We start from the raw sequence: 23,866 nt of genomic DNA, 5'->3' as shown, positions 1-23,866 counted from the left end.
AGACTTTGACTTTTGGCTGAGAGCAGAGAGGAAATTCTTTGCATACCAAAGTGCAGAGAAAATTATTTTCATGTCAAAGATCGTAAAACCTTGTGTCAAGAATCGCAACGGGAAAAAGATCACGATAACGATTCTTGACGATTAATCGTGCAGCTCTAATGCATAGTCTTGCTCTTATGATTTTTTTTGTATGAAAACCGTACTAATGAAGCAAAAATGGGACGTCGGGTTCACATCCGAATTTTTTTTTATAGGGGCAGATCCTCAAAGACATTACACCGGCGTATCTGTTGATACGCCGTGTAATTTCAAATTTTGCACGTCGCATCTTTTGTTTGGTATCCACCAAACAGATACGACGGCATCTGTGTTAGATCCGTCAGGCCTACGCCTTAGTACGCCGTGGGATCTAAGATGCAATTTTCCGCCGGCCGCTGGGTGGCGTTTCAGTAGTTTTCAGCGTCGAGTATGCAAATGAGCTATTTCCGACGATCCACGAACGTACGAGCGGCCGTCACATTTTGTTACGTCATTTTTGTTCGGCTTTTTCCGGCGTATAGTTAAAGCTGCTATTTGGTGGCGTACTCAATGTTAAGTATGGCCGTCGTTCCCGCGTAAAATTTTAAATATTCTACGTCGTTTGCGTAATTCGTCCGTGAATGGGGCTGGACGCCATTTACGTTCACGTCGAAAACACTGACGTCATTTGGAGCAATGCACCCTGGGAGTTTTGACGGACGGGGCATGCGCAGTTCGTTCGGCCTGGGGACGCGCTTCATTTAAATTAAACACGCCCCCTACTCGCCGCATTTGAATTCCGCGCCCTTACGCCGCGAGAGATAGACTACGCCGCCTTAACTTACGGCGCAAATTCTTTCTGGATTCAAACCAAACCCGAATAAGTTACGGCGGCGTATGGTATCTCACATACGCTGCGCTGGTGCAGATCTTTGTGGATCTGCCCCATAGTCTGCACATCCAGCTTTTGACTGCCGAAAAAGCAAAATCGGCTGTCGAAAGCACCGTACAAACAATCCGAAAATTGGCAGACAGCTCATCGCACAAATTTTTCCATCCGATTTTCATATCGTGTGTACGGGACTTAAGAAAGAAAATGTATGACATGGAATGAAATGCCTGTCTTAATGAGGATTGCCACCCCTTGTTAAGGCTTTTTATTAAAAAAACTACAAAAGCATCGGTATACTATACATTTTTTCTTCATCGCCTTGAGGTTATTTTTTAAACTATTCTTATCATCCTAGGAATCTTCTATTTGCTGAATGCTGTATGAAGATTATGATTACTATCTTCATGAAACCCAAATATGTTTTATAAAAAAATTGCATTGTGTATTTGTTATTCCATTTATTTTCATACTTTTCATGCAGCTTGTAGTTGCCTTTCTCAGCTCCAGACAGCAACACACCTTTTGTAGTAAGAGATATGACAGATTCAGGTAGAATTTTACATTTTTTGGTAGCACAGAAGTTTAGAAATAAGTGATAATGATTGCAACAGATACATTAAAATTGTCTGTGATATCCAAAGAACAACATTACAGCTTTTTTTAGCTTGCCGATATAAATGTTGTGTTTCGGAATAATTGCAATTATGACCTGCCAATTTATAGGTAAATGCATAATTATTTTGAAACAGGAAATAATTGACACACGCATTTTTTTTATATATAAACACTGATAGAAAGAAATTGATTTTGAACATTAAATTTAAATTTTTGAAGCCCGACTCCAATGAAGCATTATACCTACCCCTAAAACTGTGCGCTTAACCGCTTCAGTCCCAGACCATTTCGCTGGCCAAAGACCAGGCCACTTTTTGCGATTCGGCACTGCGTCGCTTTAAATGACAATTGCACGACCGGTTCCCAGACAAAATTGGAGTCCTTTTTTTCCCACAAATAGAGCATTCTTTTGGTGGTATTTGATCACCTCTGCAGATTTTATTTTTTGCGCTATAAACATAAAACAAAAAATGTTTTCCTCAGTTTAGGCCGATACGTATTTTTCTACATATTTTTGGTAAAAAAAAAAATCGCAATAAGCGTTTATTCATTGGTTTGCGCAAAAGTTATAGCATCTACAAAATAGGGGATAGTTTTATGGCATTTTTATTAATATTTTTTTTACTAGTAAATCTGCGATTTTTATTGTGATTGCAACTTTATGGAGGACACATCGGACACTTTTGACACATTTTTGGGGCCATTGTAATTTTTGCAGCGGACAGTGCTATAAAAATGCGCTGATTACTGTAAAAATGAAACTGGCAGTGAAGGGGTTAACCACTAGATGGCGCTGGAGGGGTTAAGTCAGTACTAAGGAGTGATTCTTACTGTTAGGGGGCGGGGCTACGAGTGACTCATCACTGATGATCGTTCCTGCTCACGGGGAACAGCTAGCAATGACATGTCACTAGTCAGAATAGGGGAATTCCTTGTTTACAAGTAATGGAATAAGATAGAAAACAGCACATTATGTTGTATGATTTGCTATGCTTTTATTCCCCAGAGCAGTCGCAGACTCCACTTATCACTCTTCATCAACCATTATAAGAAAAAGAAGGATGCAAGAGATTCGTAGCGTAATATGTTTATTAAAAGCATATAAAAGAATGAACTCACATAGCATAGTGCTGATTGCCAGCACTGCAAACAAATCACAAATCACTCAAACTAGATCGGAATACTCCTCTTTCTATTAATTTCACATGAGTGGCCTCTATTGATTGATGTCTCCCAGTTTAGACTCTGCCCAACACATTTCTTCATGAGATGTCATCAGGAGTGATGTGCCTTAGCAACCATTGACAGCAGGAAACTGTCATATATAGAAGCAGTGGAAATACTGTTTATATACTGTACTGTATAAAAGTACCTTGAACGTACAAACAGCCAAGGTAAGCTCTATTAGATCCAGGTTTATGCAGGTACCACCAGACAGAAGATCATACAGCCACAGCTTCAGGAACCCCTAGCAACCTCTGGAGCAGTGGCATTAAGGGCGCTGCCCCCTCTCTCCAGCCACTACCTCTGCAAAATGGATAGATTCATGCATTGCATGAATCTATCCATGGCTATTGTAGCCACCCCCTATTCAGGCTTCCGCCCCCCTTTTCAGACGCCGGGTGCCTGAATTACAGCTGCAGGGTGTTTTTTTAAGCACCTGATTAGAGCCAAAGGTGAACTGAGAGCGCAGAGCATTGTGCTTGCAGTTCACCCAGGCGTGTTAGAAAAGCAAATTAATATTTGCTTTTCTAACACTGAACCGCCTCTCCGACACTCAGGAACCACGGATCTAATACCGGTCACCTGATTGGCTGAAGGCAGAGGCGATCACATTGGCCGCCTAGCAGAATAGGAAGAAGAATCGCAGGGAGGACACAGGAGCCATGGAGTGACCCGCCGCCACCGCGATGAGGTAGGTGCCAGGCAGGCAGGGGGGCTGCACAGTGGCTGCAAGTTATGGGCACATATGCTGCATTTGCTAGACACAGTTGGTTGCATTTGCTGGGCACAGTGGCTGCATTTGCTGGGCACAGTGGCTGCATTTGCTGGGCACAGTTGGCTGCATTTGCTGGGCACAGTTGGCTGCATTTGCTGGGCATAGTTGGCTGCATTTGCTGGGCTCAGTTGGCTGCACATACAGTGGAGAAAATATTTATTTGATCCCCTGCAGATTATTTAAGTTTGCCCACTTACAAAGAAATGGTCTATCATTTTTATCACAAGTATTTTTTAAATAATAGAGACAGAATATCAACCAGAAATCCAGAAAAAAACACATGATACAAATGTTATAAATTGAGTTGCAGTTAAGTGAGTAAAATAAGTATTTGATCCCCCAAGCAAAACATGGCTTAGTACTTGTGGAGAAACCCTTGTTGGCAAGCACAGAGGTAAGACATTTCTTGCAGTTGATGACCAGGTTTGCACACATCTGAGGAGGGATTTTGGTCCACCATTCTTTACAGATCTTCTCTAAATCCTTAAGGTTTGCTTGGCAACTCAAAGTTTCAGCTCCCTTCATAAATTTTCTATAGGATTAAGGTCTGGAGACTGGCTAGGCCACTCATTGACCTTAATGTGCTTCTTCTTGGGCCACTCCCTTGTTGCCTTGGCCATATGTTTTGGGTCATTGTCTTGCTGGAAGACCCATACATGACCCAACTTCAGTGTTCTGGCTGAGGGAAGATGGTTCTCATTCAAGAATTTACAATACATGGCCCCATCCATTGGCCCCTCAATGTGGCAAAGTTGGTCTGTACCTTTAGCAGAGAAACAGCCCAAAAGCATAATGTTTCCACCTCCATGCTCGACTGTAGGAATGGTTTTCTTAGGGTCATAGTCAGCACTTTTCTTACTCCAAACACGTTGAGTCCCCCTCCTCAAATAGGCACATGTACAGTCATGCCAATGAACATCTAAATGATTCAGAGAAGGACTGGGAGAAAGTGCTGTGGTCAGATGAGACCAAAATTGAGCTTTTTGTCAGGAACTTGACTTGCCGTGTTTTGAGGAAGAAAAATGCTGACTATGACCCTAAGAACACCATCCCTACACTCAAGAACAGATCTAGAAACATGATGCTTTGGGGCTGTTTCTCTGCTAAAGATACAGGCCAAATTTGCCGCATTGAGGGGCCAATGGACAGGGCCATGTATTGTAAAATCGTGGATGAGAGCCAAAACAGTAAAGATGGGTCTTCCAGCATGACAATGACCCAAAACATACCACTAAGGCAACAAAGTAATGGCTCAAGAAGAAGCACATTAAGGTCATGGAGTGACCTAGTCAGTCTACCGACCCTAATCCTATAGAAATTTTTTGGAGGAAGCTGAAACTTCAAGTTGCCAAGACACAGCCAAGTAACCTTAAGGATTTAGAGAAGATATGTAAAGTAGAGTGGAACAAAATCTCTCCTGAGATTTGTGCAAACCTGGTCACCAATTAACTAGGCCAACAAGGGTTTCTCCACCAAGTACTAAGCCATGTTTTGCTTGGGCATCAAATACATATTTTACTCACTGAACTCAAACTTAATTTATAGCATTTGTTTTTTCTGGATTTTTGGTTGATATTCTGTCTCTATCATTTAAAATAATGATAAAAATGATAGACCCTTAATTTCTTTGTAAGTGGGAAAACATACAAAACCTGCAGGGGATCAAATAATTACCTTCCACACTGTATAATCTTATGGGAATGAGATACACATACATAACTGTGAACAAACAATAAATAGAAACCAAAATAAGGCTTTGGTCTAACCAGTTGTCCCGGTGACTTATCGTTATGGTTCCCCTATCCAGATGGTTCCTGTAAGGACTGCGCAGGCGCAATCCTTGCTGACAGAAATCTCCGAACCTCGGCCGGCATCCAGGCTCATTCCTTAACATCCCCGTGGATTGGAGGATGTTAAAAAAAGAGCCAGGAGGCCGAGCGAGCCGTCCGAGCAAAGCGAGGACGTGAGGCCGACTGGCCACTTTCCTCAAATTCCACGCCGCCCTGGATGCCGGCCGAGGTTCGGAGATTTCCGTCGGCAAGGATTGCGCCTGCGCAGTCCTTACAGGAACCATCTGGATAGCCGGAACCATATTGGCAGATCACCAGCAGTTCAGTTATTTTCTTGTGAAGAGCACAGCCTGGATGGTGTTTTCAATGGATGAGCTAGCAGGTAGTCAGATATAAAAGTGGGAAGATAGGATACTGGGACGAAGTAGAGTTTTGTCATCCAGCCTACAGAATAGCGAGTCCATGGGTTTACAGCAGTCAAGGCATGTTCTATGCAATCTGTAACCTGATTTATATGAGGATCACACTTAGACAGTCTGTACTCAATGAATCTGCAATCTGCAAAAGAGTAAAAGATATCAACCCAGTTAGAAAAAGTATATTTTTATTTTATTTTAAAGCCATTTCACAGTACAATAATATACATGGGGACCCCAGAGCAGCAGTGGCAACTCCAGAAACAATATATAGGTGCGGGTGGGGGGGGGGCACATAAGTTACCACAGTCAAAACTGGGGGGGGGGGGGGCACTAATAATTTTCCCCATTAAATCATACCACTGAAGGAAACAAAATAAGTGTATATAAATAAGATTACAAAATACAAGAGTAATACACTATTGCACATAAAAGATGCAACCAGTCATTGCAATGGGTCACTAACAGGTTTCCCCCTCCTGTTTGCCCCCATGCACCTTTGATATTGAGTCCCATAGCTGCACTCATCATTATACATAATACTGAACCTCAGGAAATTGATTCCCCCTTTGAATTGTTAAAAAAAAAGTTTCTTGAATGCAAGCTAAAGTGTGAACATTGTTTCACACTCACTGTTAATTTAATTTTAAAGGGGAGAGAGAGGGTGGGGGAGTAAAAATCCTCCATTGTTTAAAGTCAGTGAGGAACAGAGTGCCCCAGTGTCAGTGGTCAATGTGAGGAACAGTACCCTAGTGTTGGTGGGCACTGGAAAGAAAACAAATACAAATTAGTAATTTCCCTACAAGTTGTATCATAGGCATAAATACCTGCCCAAGCTTTCCCCCCAGCGGTGGTGGTGTCCATAGGCGCTCAATCCTTACACATTTGGTTGTATTGGTGGTTCAGATCCCACTGTTGTTCAGTGCAAGCTCTGTTCTTTACACTAGTGTTCAGTGGGTCCCTTCAAATGGTGTTCAATTTGAGCTTAGTCCCTTATATTTGGTGATCAGTGTAAATTTTGTCACTTATATTTGGTGATCAGTTGGAGCTTTGTTTCTTACACTGGTCCTCAGTGACAAACTATGCAGCAATGTCATGCAGGAGATCAATCGTATTGTACAATGGATGGCTACCTTTCATGCCATTCATTGTATAGAATTGTGTTGCTAATTGTGATTGGTAGGGATGAGTCGAACACCCACCCCGGTTCAGAACATGCGAACAGGCAAAAAATGTGTTCCAACACGCAAACACCATTAAAGTCTATGGGACACGAACATGAAAAATCAAAAGTGCTCAATTTAAAGGCTAATATGCAAGTTATTGTCATAAAAAGTATTTGGGGACCCGGGTCCTGCCCCAGGGGACATGTATCAATGCAAATTTTTTTTTTAAAACTGACGTTTTTTTGGGAGCAGTGATTTTAATAATGCGTAAAACAATAAAAGTGAAATATTCCTTTACATTTTGTACCTGGGGGGTGTCTCTAGTATGCGCATGTTTCCTGTGCTTAGAAAATTTCTAAAGGAAAAAAAGTCATTTAAAACTACTCGCAGCTATAATGAGTTGAGTTGAGAGGTATCTTGATATAGCGCGGTATTACGCGAAGGGTCCAGATGCGCTTGTCGGGTCCCGGCAATACAGATAAATGTCATTGAAAAAAACAGCATGGGTTCCCCCTTAGTCAATTTCCAGGCCCTTTGGGTCTGGTATGAATATTAAGGGGAACCACGAACCAAAATTTTAAAAAAAAGTGTGGGGGTCCCCCCAAATTCCACATCAGGCCCTTCAGGTCTGGTATGGATATTAAGAGGAACCCTGAGGCATTTTAAATGGCGTGGGGTTTCCCCCCAAAAATCCATACCTGAACCGTACCAGGCCACATGCCCTCAACATGGGGAAGATGTCCCCATGTTGATGGGGACAAGAGCCTCATCCCCGCAACCCTTGCCCGTGGTTGTGGGGGTCTACGGGTGGAGGCATATCAGAATCTGGACGTCCCCTTTAACAAAGGGGAACTCTAGATCCCGACCCCCCATATGTGAATTGGTAACAGGGTAGATTGTACCCCTACCATTTCACAAAAAAAGGGTCAGAATTTTAAAAACCACAGAAGTCAGTTTGGGACAAGTTCTTTATTAAAAATAAAAAAATAAGAAATAAAAAAAAGGTTCCAACGATATAATCCTGTCTCGAGCGATACAAAAAAAAAAAAAAATGAAACCGCCTCCATAAGAGGCGCCCGCCGAATGACGCTCTCCCGGTGTGACGTCTCCTTTATAGCTGAGGGTGGGGCAATCTGTCATGTGCGCGGGTGACCCTGCCCCCTCTGACGCGACAGCGCTGAAAGCTAAAAATTGGCCTGGGCAGGAAGAGAGTGAAAATGCCCTATATTGAAGTGGTTAAATATGTTTAGATGCCAGAATGTGCTGTTCATACAGGATGCAGGATGGTCATAAAGAGGGTGGATTATAGCAATATTACTCACAATCCTGGAAATACTGTTGACCATAACTGTTCTTGGCCCACAGTGGAGCCTGGGCCCAGACATCAGTAAGGCTTTGTATTGTGGTCTGTATATCTGTAGCTGGGGTCTTGAAAGAGCTGGGCTCAATGATGCAAACCTTTACCCCAAATGGTTGAAGTTCACGCCTAAACAATGTAGGAAAATGAAAATACCGCGCTTTAACATTTAAAATGACTAGCTAAGCTGCAACATGACAGTGTCATACAAACACAAAACACGTAAGAAACAGGAAGAATGTTGCGCTATTAATAAAAACTAAACTAGACAAACAGTTGATAATAAAAAGATATTGAAAATGTTATGAATGCAAAGAAAACCACTAAATGAAAGAGGAATAAAAACAATAACTGGCAAAAAGAGTCTTTGTATCAATCAACAATCGTTACAAGCAAGTTCTTCAATAATGAATAGACTGTTGAAAACATAAACGATAACCGACACCACTAGATAAAAAAGTGGAGGCTTACCAAATGGCAAGCAATAACCAGCTTGCGGCTGCAAACCCCAGCCAGGGCCTTTTGATGATCCTCGTAGGGGGATGACAAGGGGGTAGATGTTGAAATTTCCCACTCCAAGAGCCACAAGATCACGGCGTGTCACACACAAAAAGTGTGACACGCCGTGTGACAGTGTGTGACACGCCGTGATCTTGTGGCTCTTGGAGTGGGAAATTTCAACATCTACCCCCTTGTCATCCCCCTACGAGGATCATCAAAAGGCCCTGGCTGGGGTTTGCAGCCGCAAGCTGGTTATTGCTTGCCATTTGGTAAGCCTCCACTTTTTTATCTAGTGGTGTCGGTTATCGTTTATGTTTTCAACAGTCTATTCATTATTGAAGAACTTGCTTGTAACGATTGTTGATTGATACAAAGACTCTTTTTGCCAGTTATTGTTTTTATTCCTCTTTCATTTAGTGGTTTTCTTTGCATTCATAACATTTTCAATATCTTTTTATTATCAACTGTTTGTCTAGTTTAGTTTTTATTAATAGCGCAACATTCTTCCTGTTTCTTAAATGTAGGAAAATAGATGACATGTTATTGAATGTAACTGCAGTTTTAAACATTCTACTAATAAGAAATAACTGGGATTTAATAGGTGATATAAACTGAGATTTAAAATGTGCCATTGCTGGGGTTGTGAAATTTTCAGTACAAAATACTTAGTTGGTATTTTAAAACCCAAATAAAAGGATTGTATACAACAATGTTTAATATCCAATGACTAAACATATGTTTCACCCCATATAGTACATGAACTCAGCTGCTATCTTATTTGTATACTTATTGTATTAACATTTTGATTAAATACAAATTATATTGTGTATTTAATTGTATTGTAACTGTACTGTTTGCCCTGACGTTGTAAAGTGATGAGCAAACTGTTGGCGCTATATAAATCTTGTATAATAATAATAATAATAATAATAATAATAATAATATTCTGTTTAAAGCACCTCATACTTTATTTAAAAAACATGTGTCACCAAGAGCACTGGATATGAAGAAATTCTCTAATTAGATAAAGTAATATAGTTTATCTAACGCAACTGATTTCAGTTATTAGTGATGTGCGTTTGGCTTTGCCAAAAGTTGAACTATTATATATCTCTTGGCATCTACAATAGAAAGGTCTCATTACTCCAGTTTTTAGTTTTAATTCAGCAAAATCGATCTTCCTAACTGCCCTCACTATTCACATTAAAAATCCAGTAAAGGGCAAGTGGGGTGATAAGTTACACTCAATAAGGCTCCTTTCAAACTTGTACGACTCTAAAGTTGCACCGACTTTGGAGTGTAACTTTGACGCAACTTTGCATGGGTGCAACTTGGATACGACTTTGGCTTTGACCAGTGATAATGAACAACTGTTGCACAACTGTTGCATTGTATAAAATTCAGGTATGACTTTCATGCAACTTTTGAGGGTTAATGTCTATAGCCCTAAAGCATGAAAACCGGACCAAACTAGTGCATGAACTACTTTGAAGTCGCTGCAACTTTAAGTCGCGCATATATGAATGATTATCATTTGAAAGCATGGGGAACAACTTGTCCTGCAACTTGTATGTATGTAGATTCTCAACTCTGGACTATTTCCCTGTTCACGTGGGTAGTCCTCATTATGTGGCTTGCTGCTGAATTGGAACCAGCAGAAAATCTGAATTCAGCACCCTTATGGGTAAATTCAAGGGTATTGGGGTATGTGCACACTCGAGGTATGACCTTTGGTAAAGATGTTTTGTACCAAAACCTGTTATCAGCATCTTTCTGTACATGTGTACCAGGCCTAAGCCTATCCACGCTCTTGTATCTTTGCAGCTTGGCTGCTTTAATGCCCCGTGCAAATGGTCTACTTGAGAAAAGGTTACACCCATTGCAAACTTTATAGAATACAGTTGCCAGGGTACCTAGTACAGGTTACTTACTATTATATTAGAGTATTACCACTGTAATTTAAAACATATAGTTGTACCCATAAGTTTACATACCCTGGCAGAATTTATGATTTCTTGGCCATTTTTCAGAGAATATGAATGATGACACAAACTCACTTAGTGTTTGACTGGAGCCATTTATTATCAATCAACTGTGTTTACTCTTTTTAAATCATAATGGTAACCGAAACTACCCAAATGACCCTGATCAAAAGCTTACATACCCCAGCTCTTAATGCCGTGTATTTCCCCCTTTAACATCAATGACAGCTTGAAGTCTTTTGTGGTATTTGTGGATGAGGCTCTTTATCTTTTCAGATGGTAAAGCTGCCCATTCCTCTTGGCAAAAGGCCTCCAGTTCCTGGAAATTCTTGGAATGTCTTGCATGAACTGCACGTTTGAGATCTCCCCAGAGTGGCTCAATGATATTGAGGTCAGGAGACTGAGATGGCCACCTTCATTTTATTCTTCTGTAGCCAATGACAGGTCGACTTGTCCTTGTGTTTTGGATCATTGTCATGTTGGAATGTCCAAGTACGTCCCATGCACAGCTTCCTGGCTGATGAATACAAATGTTCCTCCAGTATTTTTTGATAACATACTGCATTCATCTTGCCATCAATTTTGACCAAATTTCCTGTGTCTTTGTAGCTCACACATCCCTAAAACATCAGCGATCCACCTCTGTGTTTCACAGTAGGAATGGTGTACCTTTCATCATAGGCCTTGTTGACTCCTCTACAAATGTAGCATTTATGGTTGAGACCAAAAAGTTCAATTTTGGTCTCATCACTCCCTATGACTTTCTGCCAGAAGGTTTGAGGCTTGTCTTTGTGCTGTTTAGCGTATTGTAAGCAGGATACTTTGTGGCATTTGTGTAGTAATGTCTTTCTTCTGGCGACTCGACCATGCAGCTTTCTTTAAGTGCCTCCCTATTGTGCATCTTAAAACAGTCACAGCACATGTTTTCAGAGAGTCCTGTATTTCACCTGAAGTTATTTGTGGGTTTTTCTTTGCACCCCGAACAACTTTCCTGGTACAGTAGGTGTTTGTGATATTGTGCTTTTAGCACGACAGCGTCGCGCTGATACTCGGCGACATGGTGCCGAGATCTCGCCGACATCTTGCACTCACTGGAATAGTGACAGCACATCCCAGCAAGCGCGTCATAGAAGCGACGGGAGATCCGACTTGGATTCCCGCCAATTCTACACGTGTGCGGCGTTTGCTATGAATCCTGAGGGGGAAGTCCCCGCCGGATTTTAAATAAAAATCCGGCATGGGTCCCCCCCTCAGGAGCATACCGGGCCCTTAGGTCTGTTATGGGTTGTAAGGAGAGCCCCCCTACGCCGAAAAAAACGGCGTAGGGGGTCCCCCTACAATCCATACCAGACCCGTATCCAAAGCACGCTACCCGGCCAGCCAGGAAGGGAGTGGGGACGAGCGAGCGCCCCCCCCCTCCTGAGCCGTACCAGGCTGCATGCCCTCAACATGGGGGGGTTGGGTGCTCTGGGGCAGGGGGGCGCACTGCGGCCCCCCCACCTCAGAGCACCCTGTCCCCATGTTGATGAGGACAGGGCCCCTTCCCGACAACCCTGGCCGTTGGTTGTCGGGGTATGCGGGCGGGAGGCTTATCGGAATCTGGGAGCCCCCTTTAATAAGGGGGCCCCCAGATACCGGCCCCCCACCCTAAGTGAATGAGTATGGGGTACATCGTACCCCTACCCATTCACCTGCAAGAAAAGTGGTAAAAACACAAATAAACCACACAGTGTATTAAAATATTTTATTAGTCTGCTCCGGAGGCCGCCCCCTGTCTTCTTTATTAGCTCTTTTACCAGGGGGGGCTTCTTCTTTGACGTCTTCGGGTGGGTGGGGGCCGCCGTCTGGTTCTCTTCCACCGCCGGGGGGGGGTGGCTTTTAAAAAAGCCCCCACCCCCCCGGCGGGTTTCCTCCGGCGTCTTCGGCGGGGCTCTTCTTCTTCCGCTATCCCGACGGGTCTTCTCCGCTATCCAGGGGGTCTCGCCGCTCTCCGCTGTTGACTCGTCGCACCCCGGTTCTTCGTCTCGCAGTCCGGTCCCTTCTTCCGTGCTGTACGTCTTCTTCCGCGCTGTGACGTCATGTTCTTCACTTCTCTTCTTCTCCCGATGTTGACTCGCCGGTCCTCCTCGCTGCAATGACGGATGCGCGCCTTGCATCGGACCTATATAGGCCTCACAGTCCCATCATGCTCTGTACCTACCCATGTGATACCTACCACGTGGGTAGGTATCACATGGGTAGGTACAGAGCATGATGGGACTGTGAGGCCTATATAGGTCCGATGCAAGGCGCGCATCCGTCATTGCAGCGAGGAGGACCGGCGAGTCAACATCGGGAGAAGAAGAGAAGTGAAGAACATGACGTCACAGCGCGGAAGAAGACGTACAGCACGGAAGAAGGGACCGGACTGCGAGACGAAGAACCGGGGTGCGACGAGTCAACAGCGGAGAGCGGCGAGACCCCCCGGATAGCGGAGAAGACCCGTCGGGATAGCGGAAGAAGAAGAGCCCCGCCGAAGACGCCGGAGGAAACCCGCCGGGGGGGTGGGGGCTTTTTTAAAAGCCACCCCCCCCCGGCGGTGGAAGAGAACCAGACGGCGGCCCCCACCCACCCGGAGACATCAAAGAAGAAGCCCCCCCTGGTAAAAGAGCTAATAAAGAAGACAGGGGGCGGCCTCCGGAGCAGACTAATAAAATATTTTAATACACTGTGTGGTTTATTTGTGTTTTTACCACTTTTCTTGCAGGTGAATGGGTAGGGGTACGATGTACCCCATACTCATTCACTTAGGATGGGGGGCCGGTATCTGGGGGCCCCCTTATTAAAGGGGGCTCCCAGATTCCGATAAGCCTCCCGCCCGCATACCCCGACAACCAACGGCCAGGGTTGTCGGGAAGGGGCCCTGTCCTCATCAACATGGGGACAGGGTGCTCTGAGGTGGGGGGGGCCGCAGTGCGCCCCCCTGCCCCAGAGCACCCAACCCCCCCATGTTGAGGGCATGCAGCCTGGTACGGCTCAGGAGGGGGGGGGGCGCTCGCTCGTCCCCACTCCCTTCCTGGCTGGCCGGGTAGCGTGCTTTGGATACGGGTCTGGTATGGATTGTAGGGGGACCCCCTACGCCGTTTTTTTCGGCGTAGGGGGGCTCTCCTTACAACCCATAACAGACCTAAGGGCCCGGTATGCTCCTGAGGGGGGGACCCATGCCGGATTTTTATTTAAAATCCGGCGGGGACTTCCCCCTCAGGATTCATAGCAAACGCCGCACACGTGTAGAATTGGCGGGAATCCAAGTCGGATCTCCCGTCGCTTCTATGACGGCTCTGTCTCCATCGCGGCAAGCCAGCTCGGCGCTGGCTCCCGCGATGGGGCTCGTAGGTGCTCAATCTCGCCGAGAAAGAGAGCGAGATTGACACAAAATCGGGTTCACCTACTGTAGTTGTGGTTGAAATTTTAGTTGGTCTACCTGATCGTGGTTTGGTTTCAACAGAACCCCTCATTTTACACTTGATTAGAGTTTGATCACTGTAAATTGGCATTCCCAATTCCTTAGATATCTTTTTCTATCCCTTTCCTGTTTTATACAGTTTAACTACCTTTACCCGCAGATCCTTTGACAATTCTTTTGCTTTCCCCATGACTCAGAATCCAGAAATTTCAGTGCAGCACTGAGTGAAGGATGCAAGGGTCAGGAGTTCAGAAACTCATTGACCTTTTATACACACACGCACACCTAAGCCCCATACACACTATTAGATTTTCTGCAAATTTTTGTCTTTAGATTTGTCAAAACCATGTAGTGCAAGGGCCTGCCTGATTGCAAACATATTGAAATGCTTAAGGTTTGACCTCATATTACATGGTATTGGTAAATCTGAAGACAAAAATCTGCAGAAAATCTAATAGTGTGTATGGGCCTTAACCCTCCTGGCGGTATCCCCGAGTGTGACTCGGGGTTGATTTTTTCTACCAAAATCGGTAACCCCGAGTCACGCTCGGGGTAGATATGCAGAGCCTGCAGCGTGCGCTGGCTTACCTTCTCCTGGATCCAGCGATGTCACCACGCTGTGTGAGCGAGCGGGACCTCGCTCGATTCACACAGCGTCCTCCTGTGCCGCCGATCTCCGTTCCCTGCGACGTTACGACGCACAGGAGCGGAGATCGGCGCCAAATTCAAAAAAGTAAACAAACACTATACATACAGTATACTGTAATCTTATAGATTACAGTACTGTATGTAAAAAAAACACACACCCCTTGTCCCTAGTGGTCTGCCCAGTGTCCTACATGTCATTTTATATAATAAAAACCTTTCTTTCTGCCTGAAAACTGTAGATTGTCCATAGCATCCAAAAGTGTCTTTTTATGTCAAAAATGGTTTTAGATCAGCTAGAAAACAGCGATAATAAATTATAATCACTTGCAGAATTGTGCGATAGCGATTTGCGGGGAAATTCGTCATAAAAAAAAATAATAATGACAGCGACAATTCTGCAACTGAGCACATTTCAGTGATTTTGAGTTGATTACATTATTGAATAATTTTTATTTTTATTATATTATTACTTGCTATAATTATTTATAATTATTTATTATATTATAATTTAAAATGTTGTTTTTAAAAAAATGTCATACCCGGGATGCCTATTAGATTCTTGTTTGGTCAGATTTAAGTGAGTTATTCCTAAAAATTACAGGCCTACAGTATAAAACACCAAATTTCCTTGCAAATAATTGTACCGCTTTTGGTACGTAATTCCAGACAGAATCATACCGCCAGGGAGGTTAATTACAAGAAAACAGATCACAGGTGAGGATGATTACCTTTTAATATCCATTTAAACTCATTTGTGTCATTTTGTGTGCATGTTATCAGGCCAAAATCACTAGGGTATGTAAACTTTTGATCAGGGTGATTTGAGTTGTTTCTGTTGCCATTATGATTTAAAAAGAATAAACACAGTTGATTGATAATAAATGGCTTCAGCACAACGCTAACCATGAGTGAATTTTTTTTTTTTTTTGTCTTATCATTCATATTCTCTGAAAAATGGCCAAGAAATCATAAATTGTCAGGGTATGTAAACTTATGAGCACCACTGTGTGTACCTTTAAGATTCATCTGTTTTGGTAAATGTCAGATTTACTAAATGCACCTTCTGTGTAATTCAATGGTATGTATGTTACTTTGAATTAAACATTTTTTTAGCATGAACTTGTGCCATCTAGTGCCTTACATAACACAGAAAATCTAATTGGAAATAACAAAATGATAGTCATTAATTAACAAGGAAAGGACATTAATATAAGAATGATATAAATGCTGTTTCTATAGGCTAGGTAGTATAACAAATTATGTAACAGTCAAGGTCAGAAACAGTAATGATGGGACTAAACCCCCATTCACAGTATTTTTCAGCTGGTTTCAACTTTTCCTATGTTCTGTTTTTATGTACTTGTTGGGGGTTAGTTACTAAAGGCAAATCCACTTTGCACTATAAGTGCAAAGTGCTTGGAAGTACAGTCGCTGCAGATCCGAGGGGGACATGCAAGGAAAATAAAAAGCAGCATTTTAGCTTGATTGATTGATTGATTGATTTTTGAGCTTAATTAGGCGCCAAATGCCCACTGTGAAGTAAGCGTCTAAGCTTGCACACGATTGGATGATAAAATCAGCAGAGCTTCCCCTCATTTCAGATCTACCCCTCAGATTTACAACTGCACCTCCAAGTGTACTTTCAGTGCAATTTCAAATGCACTTTGCACTCTTAGGCCCGGATTCTCGTACCTCGGAGCATAGTTATGCCGGCGTATCGTATCGAATATACTCTACGCCGACATATCGCAGAGCGGCGAGCACAGTATTGACAAAGCACTTGCTCCCAACGTTGCGCCAGCGTAACGTAAATTCTTCGGCGTAAGCCGGCCTAATTCAAAGTAGGTGGAAGTGAGCGTGATCCATTTAAATGAAGCGTGACCCCATGCAAATGATGGGCCGAACGAACGGCACATTCGCCGTCCTGTGGAAGCATCCCAGTGCACATGCTCAGAATCACGTCGGAAATACTCCCTAAGATACGTCGAATCACTGCCTACGACGTGAACGTAACTTACGCCCAGCCCTATTCACGTACTACTACGTAAACGACGTAAAATACGACGTCTGTTCCCTGATCCATACCTTAACATGACTTACACCTGCTTTATGAGGCTTAACTTTACGCCGGATGTACGACTTACGTAAACCGCGTATAAGAATGCGCCGGGCGCAAGTACGTTCGTGAATCGGCGTGTCTCACTCATTTGCATATTTGCAATGAGGCGGCCAGCGTAAATATGCGCCCAAGATACGCCGGCGTAGGAAAGTTACGTCGGTCGGAGGAAGCCTATTTTCAGGCGTATCTAGTTCTATGGGCACGGCGCATAGATACGACGGCGCACATTTACACTTACGCGGGGTATCTGTAGATACGTCGGCGTAAGTGCTACGTGAATCCAGACCTTAGTTTGCACTTGTAGTGCAAAGTGGATTTGCCTTTAGTAAATAACCCCCATAGTCTGGGTAAAATCTTGGATAAGCATCCTCTGTACTGCAATTAGCTGAAGTAAAATTGTGTTTGGATTCAAGCCTTGTGTCCCATTTAGGAGTTAAGCTGCCTGTGGATAATGGCAAGTCAGCAGGTGATCATACTGTCCAGTCTAAGGCAGTATGTCAATGCATAAAGCGAAATTCGAGATTGAACAGACTATGTTTCTCCAATTGTCATTGTTAACACTTGTACACTTAATTGCCCTATTCTCAAAACATAAATTAGCTTTTTCGTCAGCTCATTCAGTCATTTTTGCCCCATGGACTTTAATGAGTGTGCCTGTACAGAAATGACACATGCATTTTCAGGCAATTTCGCACCTGAGGGACTACTCTTGTCCTCTAGAACCAGTGGCGGTGCATCCATAAAGGGCACAGGAGCACTGCCCCCTCTCTCCTGCACCTGTCTATCACCATAGATAGATTCATGCAATGCATGAATCTAACTATCTTTAGCTGCCGCTGCCACCCCTATTCAGGTGTCCGGCCCTCGTCAGGCATCTGAATTACAACGGCGGGGGTGTTTTTGGAAGCACCTATTAGAGCCGTTGGCTCTAATAGGCTTCCAAATTGGTATACAGCTGGCGCAATGCTGTGCGTTTGCTTTCCTAACACTGACTCACGTCTCAGCCAATCAGGATGCTCGGTCTGGTTACCTGTCACCTGATTGGCTGAAGCGACAGGTGTTCTGATTGGACACCTATCGTCCAATCATAGCAGAGGACAGGAAGAGGACAGGAGAAGACATCAAGGACTCAGAGGGAGCTTGGAGGACATCCCCGTGACCCAAGACAGGGAGGTGCCAGGTGGGGGGCACACTAGCAGCAATTGATAGGCACACTGGCAGCAATTGATGGGGCACAGTGGCGTAAATTGATGAGGCGCAGTGACAGCAATTGATGGTGCACAGTGGCAGCGTTTGATGGGCACAGGGACTGTGTTTGATGGGCACAGTGACTGTGTTTGATGGGCACAGTGACTGCATTTGATGGGCACAGTGGCTGTGTTTGATGGGCACAGTGGCTGCGAATGATGGTTTTTTTTTGGTTTGTTTGTGCCCCCCCAAAAATTTTGAGCACCAGCCGCCACTGTCTAGAACTGATCTCCCCTTATCCCGCATAGAAAACAATTGAGGCTTGATTCATGTACAAAAACACAAAGGGCCAGATTCAGATAAGTCAGCGGATCTTTAGATCCGCGTAACCTATCTTATTTACGTTACGCAGGCGCAAGTTTTAGAGGCAAGTGCTTAATTCAGAAAGCACTTGCCTCTAAAGTTGCAGCGGCGTATCGTAAATCCCCCGGCGGAATTCAAATTCCGCGGCTAGGGGGCGTGTAGAATTTAAATCAGGCGCGTCCCTGCGCCGAACTAACTGCGCATGCGCCGTCCGCTAAATTTCCCAGCGTGCATTGCTCCAAATGACGTCGCTAGGACGTCATTGGTTTCGACGTGAACGTAAATTACGGCCATCCGTATTCGCGAACGACTTACGCAAACGACGTAAAAAATTAAAAATTCGACCCGGGAACGATGGCCATACTTAACATAGGATACGCCGCATATAGCAGGGGTAACTATACGCCGGAAAAAGCCGAACGCAAATGACGTAAAAAAAAAGCGCCAGGCGGGCGTTCGTTTCTGAATCGGCGTAACTCCTCATTTGCATATCCCTTTCATATACAAACGGAAGCGCCACCTAGCGGCCAGCGTGAGATTGCAGCCTAAGATCCGTCGGTGTAAGTCACTTACACCTGGCGGATCTTAGGGAGATCTATGCGTAACTGATTCTATGAATCAGCCGCATAGATCCGTCCAACGGAACTCAGAGATACGACGGCGTATCAGGAGATACGCCGTCGTATCTCTATCTGAATTTGGCCCAAAATCTGTAAAACACTTGTAAAACGCCCGAAAAAACAAATACTTCACAATTACTAGAAATACACTCTGCTCAGATGTGAATGCAGGGTTATAGGTCCTAAGTGGCTTGGTGTTGCAGATGGTGCTTTCCATTTTTACCTCAAAGAGTCTGAGAATGCTTCCACTCCAAATCTTGATATGCTGTATCCTCCTCCTACAAAGGCTAGTCTGCCCATCACACTCGACATGTTTATAATACGCCCCCTGGCTCTTCTAATAAGGGGCAGCAGACATAGCGTCACATCAATCATCCCCAATAAATTCACATTCAGCACCTTGACAAAATCTTCCCTTCTCAGCCAGCTGTTGGGAGCTGTAGGTATTCCAATGCCAGCATTATTTACAAGTCCCCATAACCCTGCAAGGGGAAAGTCCGTTATTAAAGAAATATCATTTAAAATGTATGAACACTTGCATATTAGATAATATTTTAATAATACCTGCAAAATCTGCAATAAAACCTAATTGTAACCTTAAGCCCTGGTTCACACTGGGTACGATTTGGAACGATTTGAGATGCGATTTGACATGTCAAATCGCATCTCAAATCGGCGGCAATTGTCGGCAATGGCACTGTCCTAATCAGTGCGACGCCGCATCTGCGATTTCAAAAAGTAGTTCCTGTACTACTTTTTGCGATTTCGGGCCGCGATTTACATTAAATTGCGGCCAAAATCGCGGCAAATCGCGGCAAAATCGCGAAATCGCGAATTTGTCGCAGCAGTGTGAACCTAGGCTAAATCTGCTTTAATAGACACAGAAGCAGAACACAGGAGCGTGCCCGCACGGGTGTCCCGAAGGAGAGCACTTCTCCAACGGGGCACTCGAGAAGTGGAGGAGCCAGGAGCGCTGCTGAGGGACCCCAGAAGAGGGGGGTCAGGGCCACTCTGTGCAAAACCAACTGCAAAGAGGAGGTAGGTACAACATGTTAGTTTTTTTTAAACAAAAAACCCAGGACATTTACAACCCCTTTAGCTTCTAATGCCTGGGCCTAAGGGTCATGACATACTGTATTGACTCCCTAATTTTACAGAAATGTGTTACTTAGTCACCCAGCAATTGAGTCTGTGCAGTGTTTCATGTCAGGGACAAGCTCAGGCCTCGTACACACGACAGAGGAACTCGACGTGCCAAACACGGCGAGTTCCTCGTCGAGTTCAGGGATGAAGCCGCCGAGGAGCTCGGCAGGCCGCCTTCTCCCATAGAACAACGAGAAAATAGAGAACATGTTCTCTATTTTCTCGACGAGTTCCTCGGCGGCTCCATCGGGCCAAAAGTGTACAGACGACAGAGTTTCTCGGCAGAATCCAGCTCTGACCGAGTTTCTCGCTGAATTCTGCCGAGAAACTCTGTCGTGTGTACGGGGCCTCAGAGTCAATCAATCACTCTGCAGTCACCTCTATGGCTTAGCTATAAATCACTGAAGAAGTGCGTTTTGTGGCAGCAAATACTAAGTTCTTGTTTACACAGGTGAGTGGGGGCAGTCAAAACAGGCAATTGAGCCACAGTATTACTATCCCTGTCTACCAAGCTGCAAATTAATATATCCAACAGGCATTTTAGTATCCACTGCCACGTTTGCAGCATAGCGAAGTCTATATAATAAATTGCATTTGCCAGGCAATAGTGCTTCTAAACTACCTATTTACGTGAACAGTAGGGATGAACAGAACACCCCCCGGTTCGGTTTGCAGCAAAACATGCGAACAGGCAAAGAATGTGTGCGAACAGGCAAAGAATGTGTGCAAACACGCAAACAATGTTAAAGTCTATGGGACGCCAATGTGAAAAATCAAAAGTGCTAATTTTAAAGGCTTATATGCAAGATATTGCCCTAAAAAGTATTTGGGGACCCGGGTCCTGCTCCAGGGGACATTTATCAATGCAAAAAAAAAGTTATAAAAACTGCATTTGTTTTTCGGGAGCAGTGATTTTAATAATGCTTAAAGTGAAACAATAGAAATTAAATATTCTTTTAAATATCGTGCCTGTGGGTCTCCTTAGTCTGCCTGTAAAATAATTTCCCATGTTTCTAACAGTACCACAGCAAAATTAAACTTCTAAAGGAAAACATTTAATTTAAAACTGCTTGCGGCTGTAATGTATTGTCAGATCTTGGCAATATAGATAAAAATCATTGAATAAAGCATCGTGGGTTCTTCCCCTAGTTCATTGCCAGGCCCTTTGGGTCTGGTATGAATATTAAGGTGAACCCATGCCAAAAATACAAAAAATGGCGTGGATGTCCCCCCCCCCCCCAAAAAAAAATCCATACAAGGCCCTTCAGGCCTGGTATTGATATTAATGGAAACCTGCTGTCATGGTCTTACCTCTCTCCTGTCTCCTTCGTTTGACATGTGCTGGCGGCCATCTTGGTTTCTAGGTCTCTTGTAGCCTCCCACCCTGCGGCTCCTCCTTCCCCCTGGGAGGAGCTGGATGCCTGGCTCATATATTAGGAGGTCTGTGGCTTCAGTTCCTTGCTTGGTCCTCCTGTGTTCACATGCTTCTAGACTGCTGCTGCTTCTGGTTCTGATCCTGGCTTCGTCTGACTTCCCTGCTGGTTCCTGATCCTGGCTTCGTCTGACTTCCCTGCTGGTTCCTGATCCTGGCTTCGTCTGACTTCCCTGCTGGTTCCTGATCCTGGCTTCGTCTGACTACCCTTCTGGTTCCTGACCTCTGGTTTCACCATCCGTTTGGACTTTTGCTTTACAGCTTGATTTTCAATAAAGCCTTCTTATTTTCACTTATCTCTTGTTGTACGTCTGGTTCATGGTTCCGTAACATTAGGACCAAGCCATGAATTTTGACGGTACAGGGCCATCCTCGCTACCCACGCTGGTTGCCAGACTTGATCAGCAGGATCACCTGTTGGGTCAGTTCGCCGTGGCGTTGCAAACCCTGCTTGAACGCACGGTTCATTTCGCTCCCGTTGCCGATGGGTCGGTTGTCGCTCCTGGGCCCGCTCCTACTGCCGCTCCGGTTGTTGCGCCAGAGTCTACCCCGACACCTGTTGTTGCGCCTGCGGTGTTTCGGGGTATGACCGGTTCTGCCCCCCTTCCACAGCGATTTGGGGGAGAGCCAACTCAGTGCCGAGGTTTCCTTAACCAAGTGGGCATTTATTTCGAGTTGCTGCCACATGCCTTTCCCACTGAGAGATCAAAGGTGGGCTTCTTGATCTCGCTGCTCTCGGACAAGGCCTTGGCCTGGGCCAGCCCTTTATGGGAGAACAACAATCCGGTGGTTGCCGAGTTTTCCGGTTTTGTTGCTTCTCTTCGGAAGGTATTCGATGTGCCGGCTCGCGCCGCTTCTGCTGCGAAGCTCCTTATGTCCGTCAGACAGGGTTCACGATCCGTAGCCGAATACGCCATTGAGTTTCGTACCCTGGCAGCAGAGGTGGGCTGGAATAATGAGGCTCTGGTCGCTGCTTTCTCTCATGGTCTCTCGGATGCCTTGAAGGATGAGGTTGCAGCTAAGAACCTACCGGTGGAGCTCGAGGCTCTTATTTCTTTCCTGATTTTGATTGACACCAGACTCAGGGAGAGACCTTCCTTTAAGGAGAGCCTGCGGAGGCCTCCTAACAGTTTGGCGCCTACGTTTGCTGTCCCACCCGTGCCTCCCTCTCCTCCCACGCCTCCTGGGGTTGACTTGTCTGGGGGTGAACCCATGCAGCTGGGGTTTGCTCGCCTGTCCGAGGGGGAGAGGGTACTCCGGAGACGCGAGGGCCGATGCTTGTACTGTGGTCTCGGTGGGCATTTTCGGTTGGCATGTCCGAACCGTCCGGGAAACGCTCGCACCTGAGATCCTGTCGGGGGCAGATCTTGGGTGGAGTCTCCTCGTCCCCGGTTTCCCGTGTTGATAAACCACTGATCACTGTTGTCCTCTCCTGGGTCGGGGGCTCGGTGACGACCCAGGCGTTGGTGGACTCTGGTGCTGGTGGTTTTTTCATTGATAGTGCGTTCGCTGCCGCCAATTCCATTCCTCTGCAGGCTCGAGGTTCCCCGCTGGCTCTAGAGGCGATAGACGGCAGACCCCTCCAGCCGTCACACGTGACTCATGAGACCCTTCCAGTGGGGATAGCCATTGGTGCCGTTCACAGAGAGTCGGTCTGCTTCCAGGTTATTTCGTCTCCACACTACTCTGTGGTCTTGGGGTACCCCTGGCTCCAGAAGCATAATCCGACCTTCGACTGGAGATCGGCCGAGATCCTCTCATGGTCACCACAGTGTGGGGCTAGTTGCATCCATGGGCCTGTCAAGTTGCTGTGTACTTCCTCGGACTCTCTGTTGCCTCCTGAATACGAGGAGTACCGGGATGTATTCGATAAGGTGTGCGCAGTTGCCCTACCTCCGCACCGCCCATACGATTGTGCCATAGAGTTACAACCTGGTGCCGTTCCTCCTCGCGGCAGGGTCTATCCACTGTCGGTTGCGGAGAATGAGGCCATGGAGGAGTACGTGATGGAGGCGCTGTCCCGTGGTCACATTCGCAAATCCTCGTCCCCGGCAGGGGCTGGATTTTTCTTTGTGAAAAAGAAGGGCGGTGAGTTGAGGCCTTGCATCGATTACAGGGGCCTTAATCGCATCACGATCAAGAACGCTTACCCGATACCCTTGATTTCCGAGC

At 45.2% G+C, this 23,866-nt stretch overlaps 1 protein-coding gene across 2 annotated transcripts in view; it reads right to left on the bottom strand.

The window, feature by feature from the left end:
* Positions 1–5,576: 5,576 nt before the first annotated feature.
* LOC120929486 (retinol dehydrogenase 16-like) overlaps positions 5,577–23,866 on the bottom strand; it is a 47,588-nt gene continuing 29,298 nt past the window's right edge. For both annotated transcript variants that reach the window (XM_040340962.1, XM_040340961.1), the window contains exons 3-5: positions 19,343–19,601; positions 8,219–8,382; positions 5,577–5,872 (exon numbers count right to left, since the gene is read on the bottom strand). In XM_040340962.1, the coding sequence (XP_040196896.1) occupies positions 5,637–5,872; positions 8,219–8,382; positions 19,343–19,601 (659 nt within the window). In that variant the 3' untranslated portion in view covers positions 5,577–5,636. The remainder of the gene's footprint in view (positions 5,873–8,218; positions 8,383–19,342; positions 19,602–23,866) is intronic.

This window comes from Rana temporaria, chromosome 2 (genome assembly GCF_905171775.1).
Source record: "Rana temporaria chromosome 2, aRanTem1.1, whole genome shotgun sequence".
NCBI lineage: Eukaryota > Metazoa > Chordata > Amphibia > Anura > Ranidae > Rana > Rana temporaria.
Note: the sequence above shows the minus strand (reverse complement) of the source record. Positions and strands in the feature narration are given on the sequence as shown.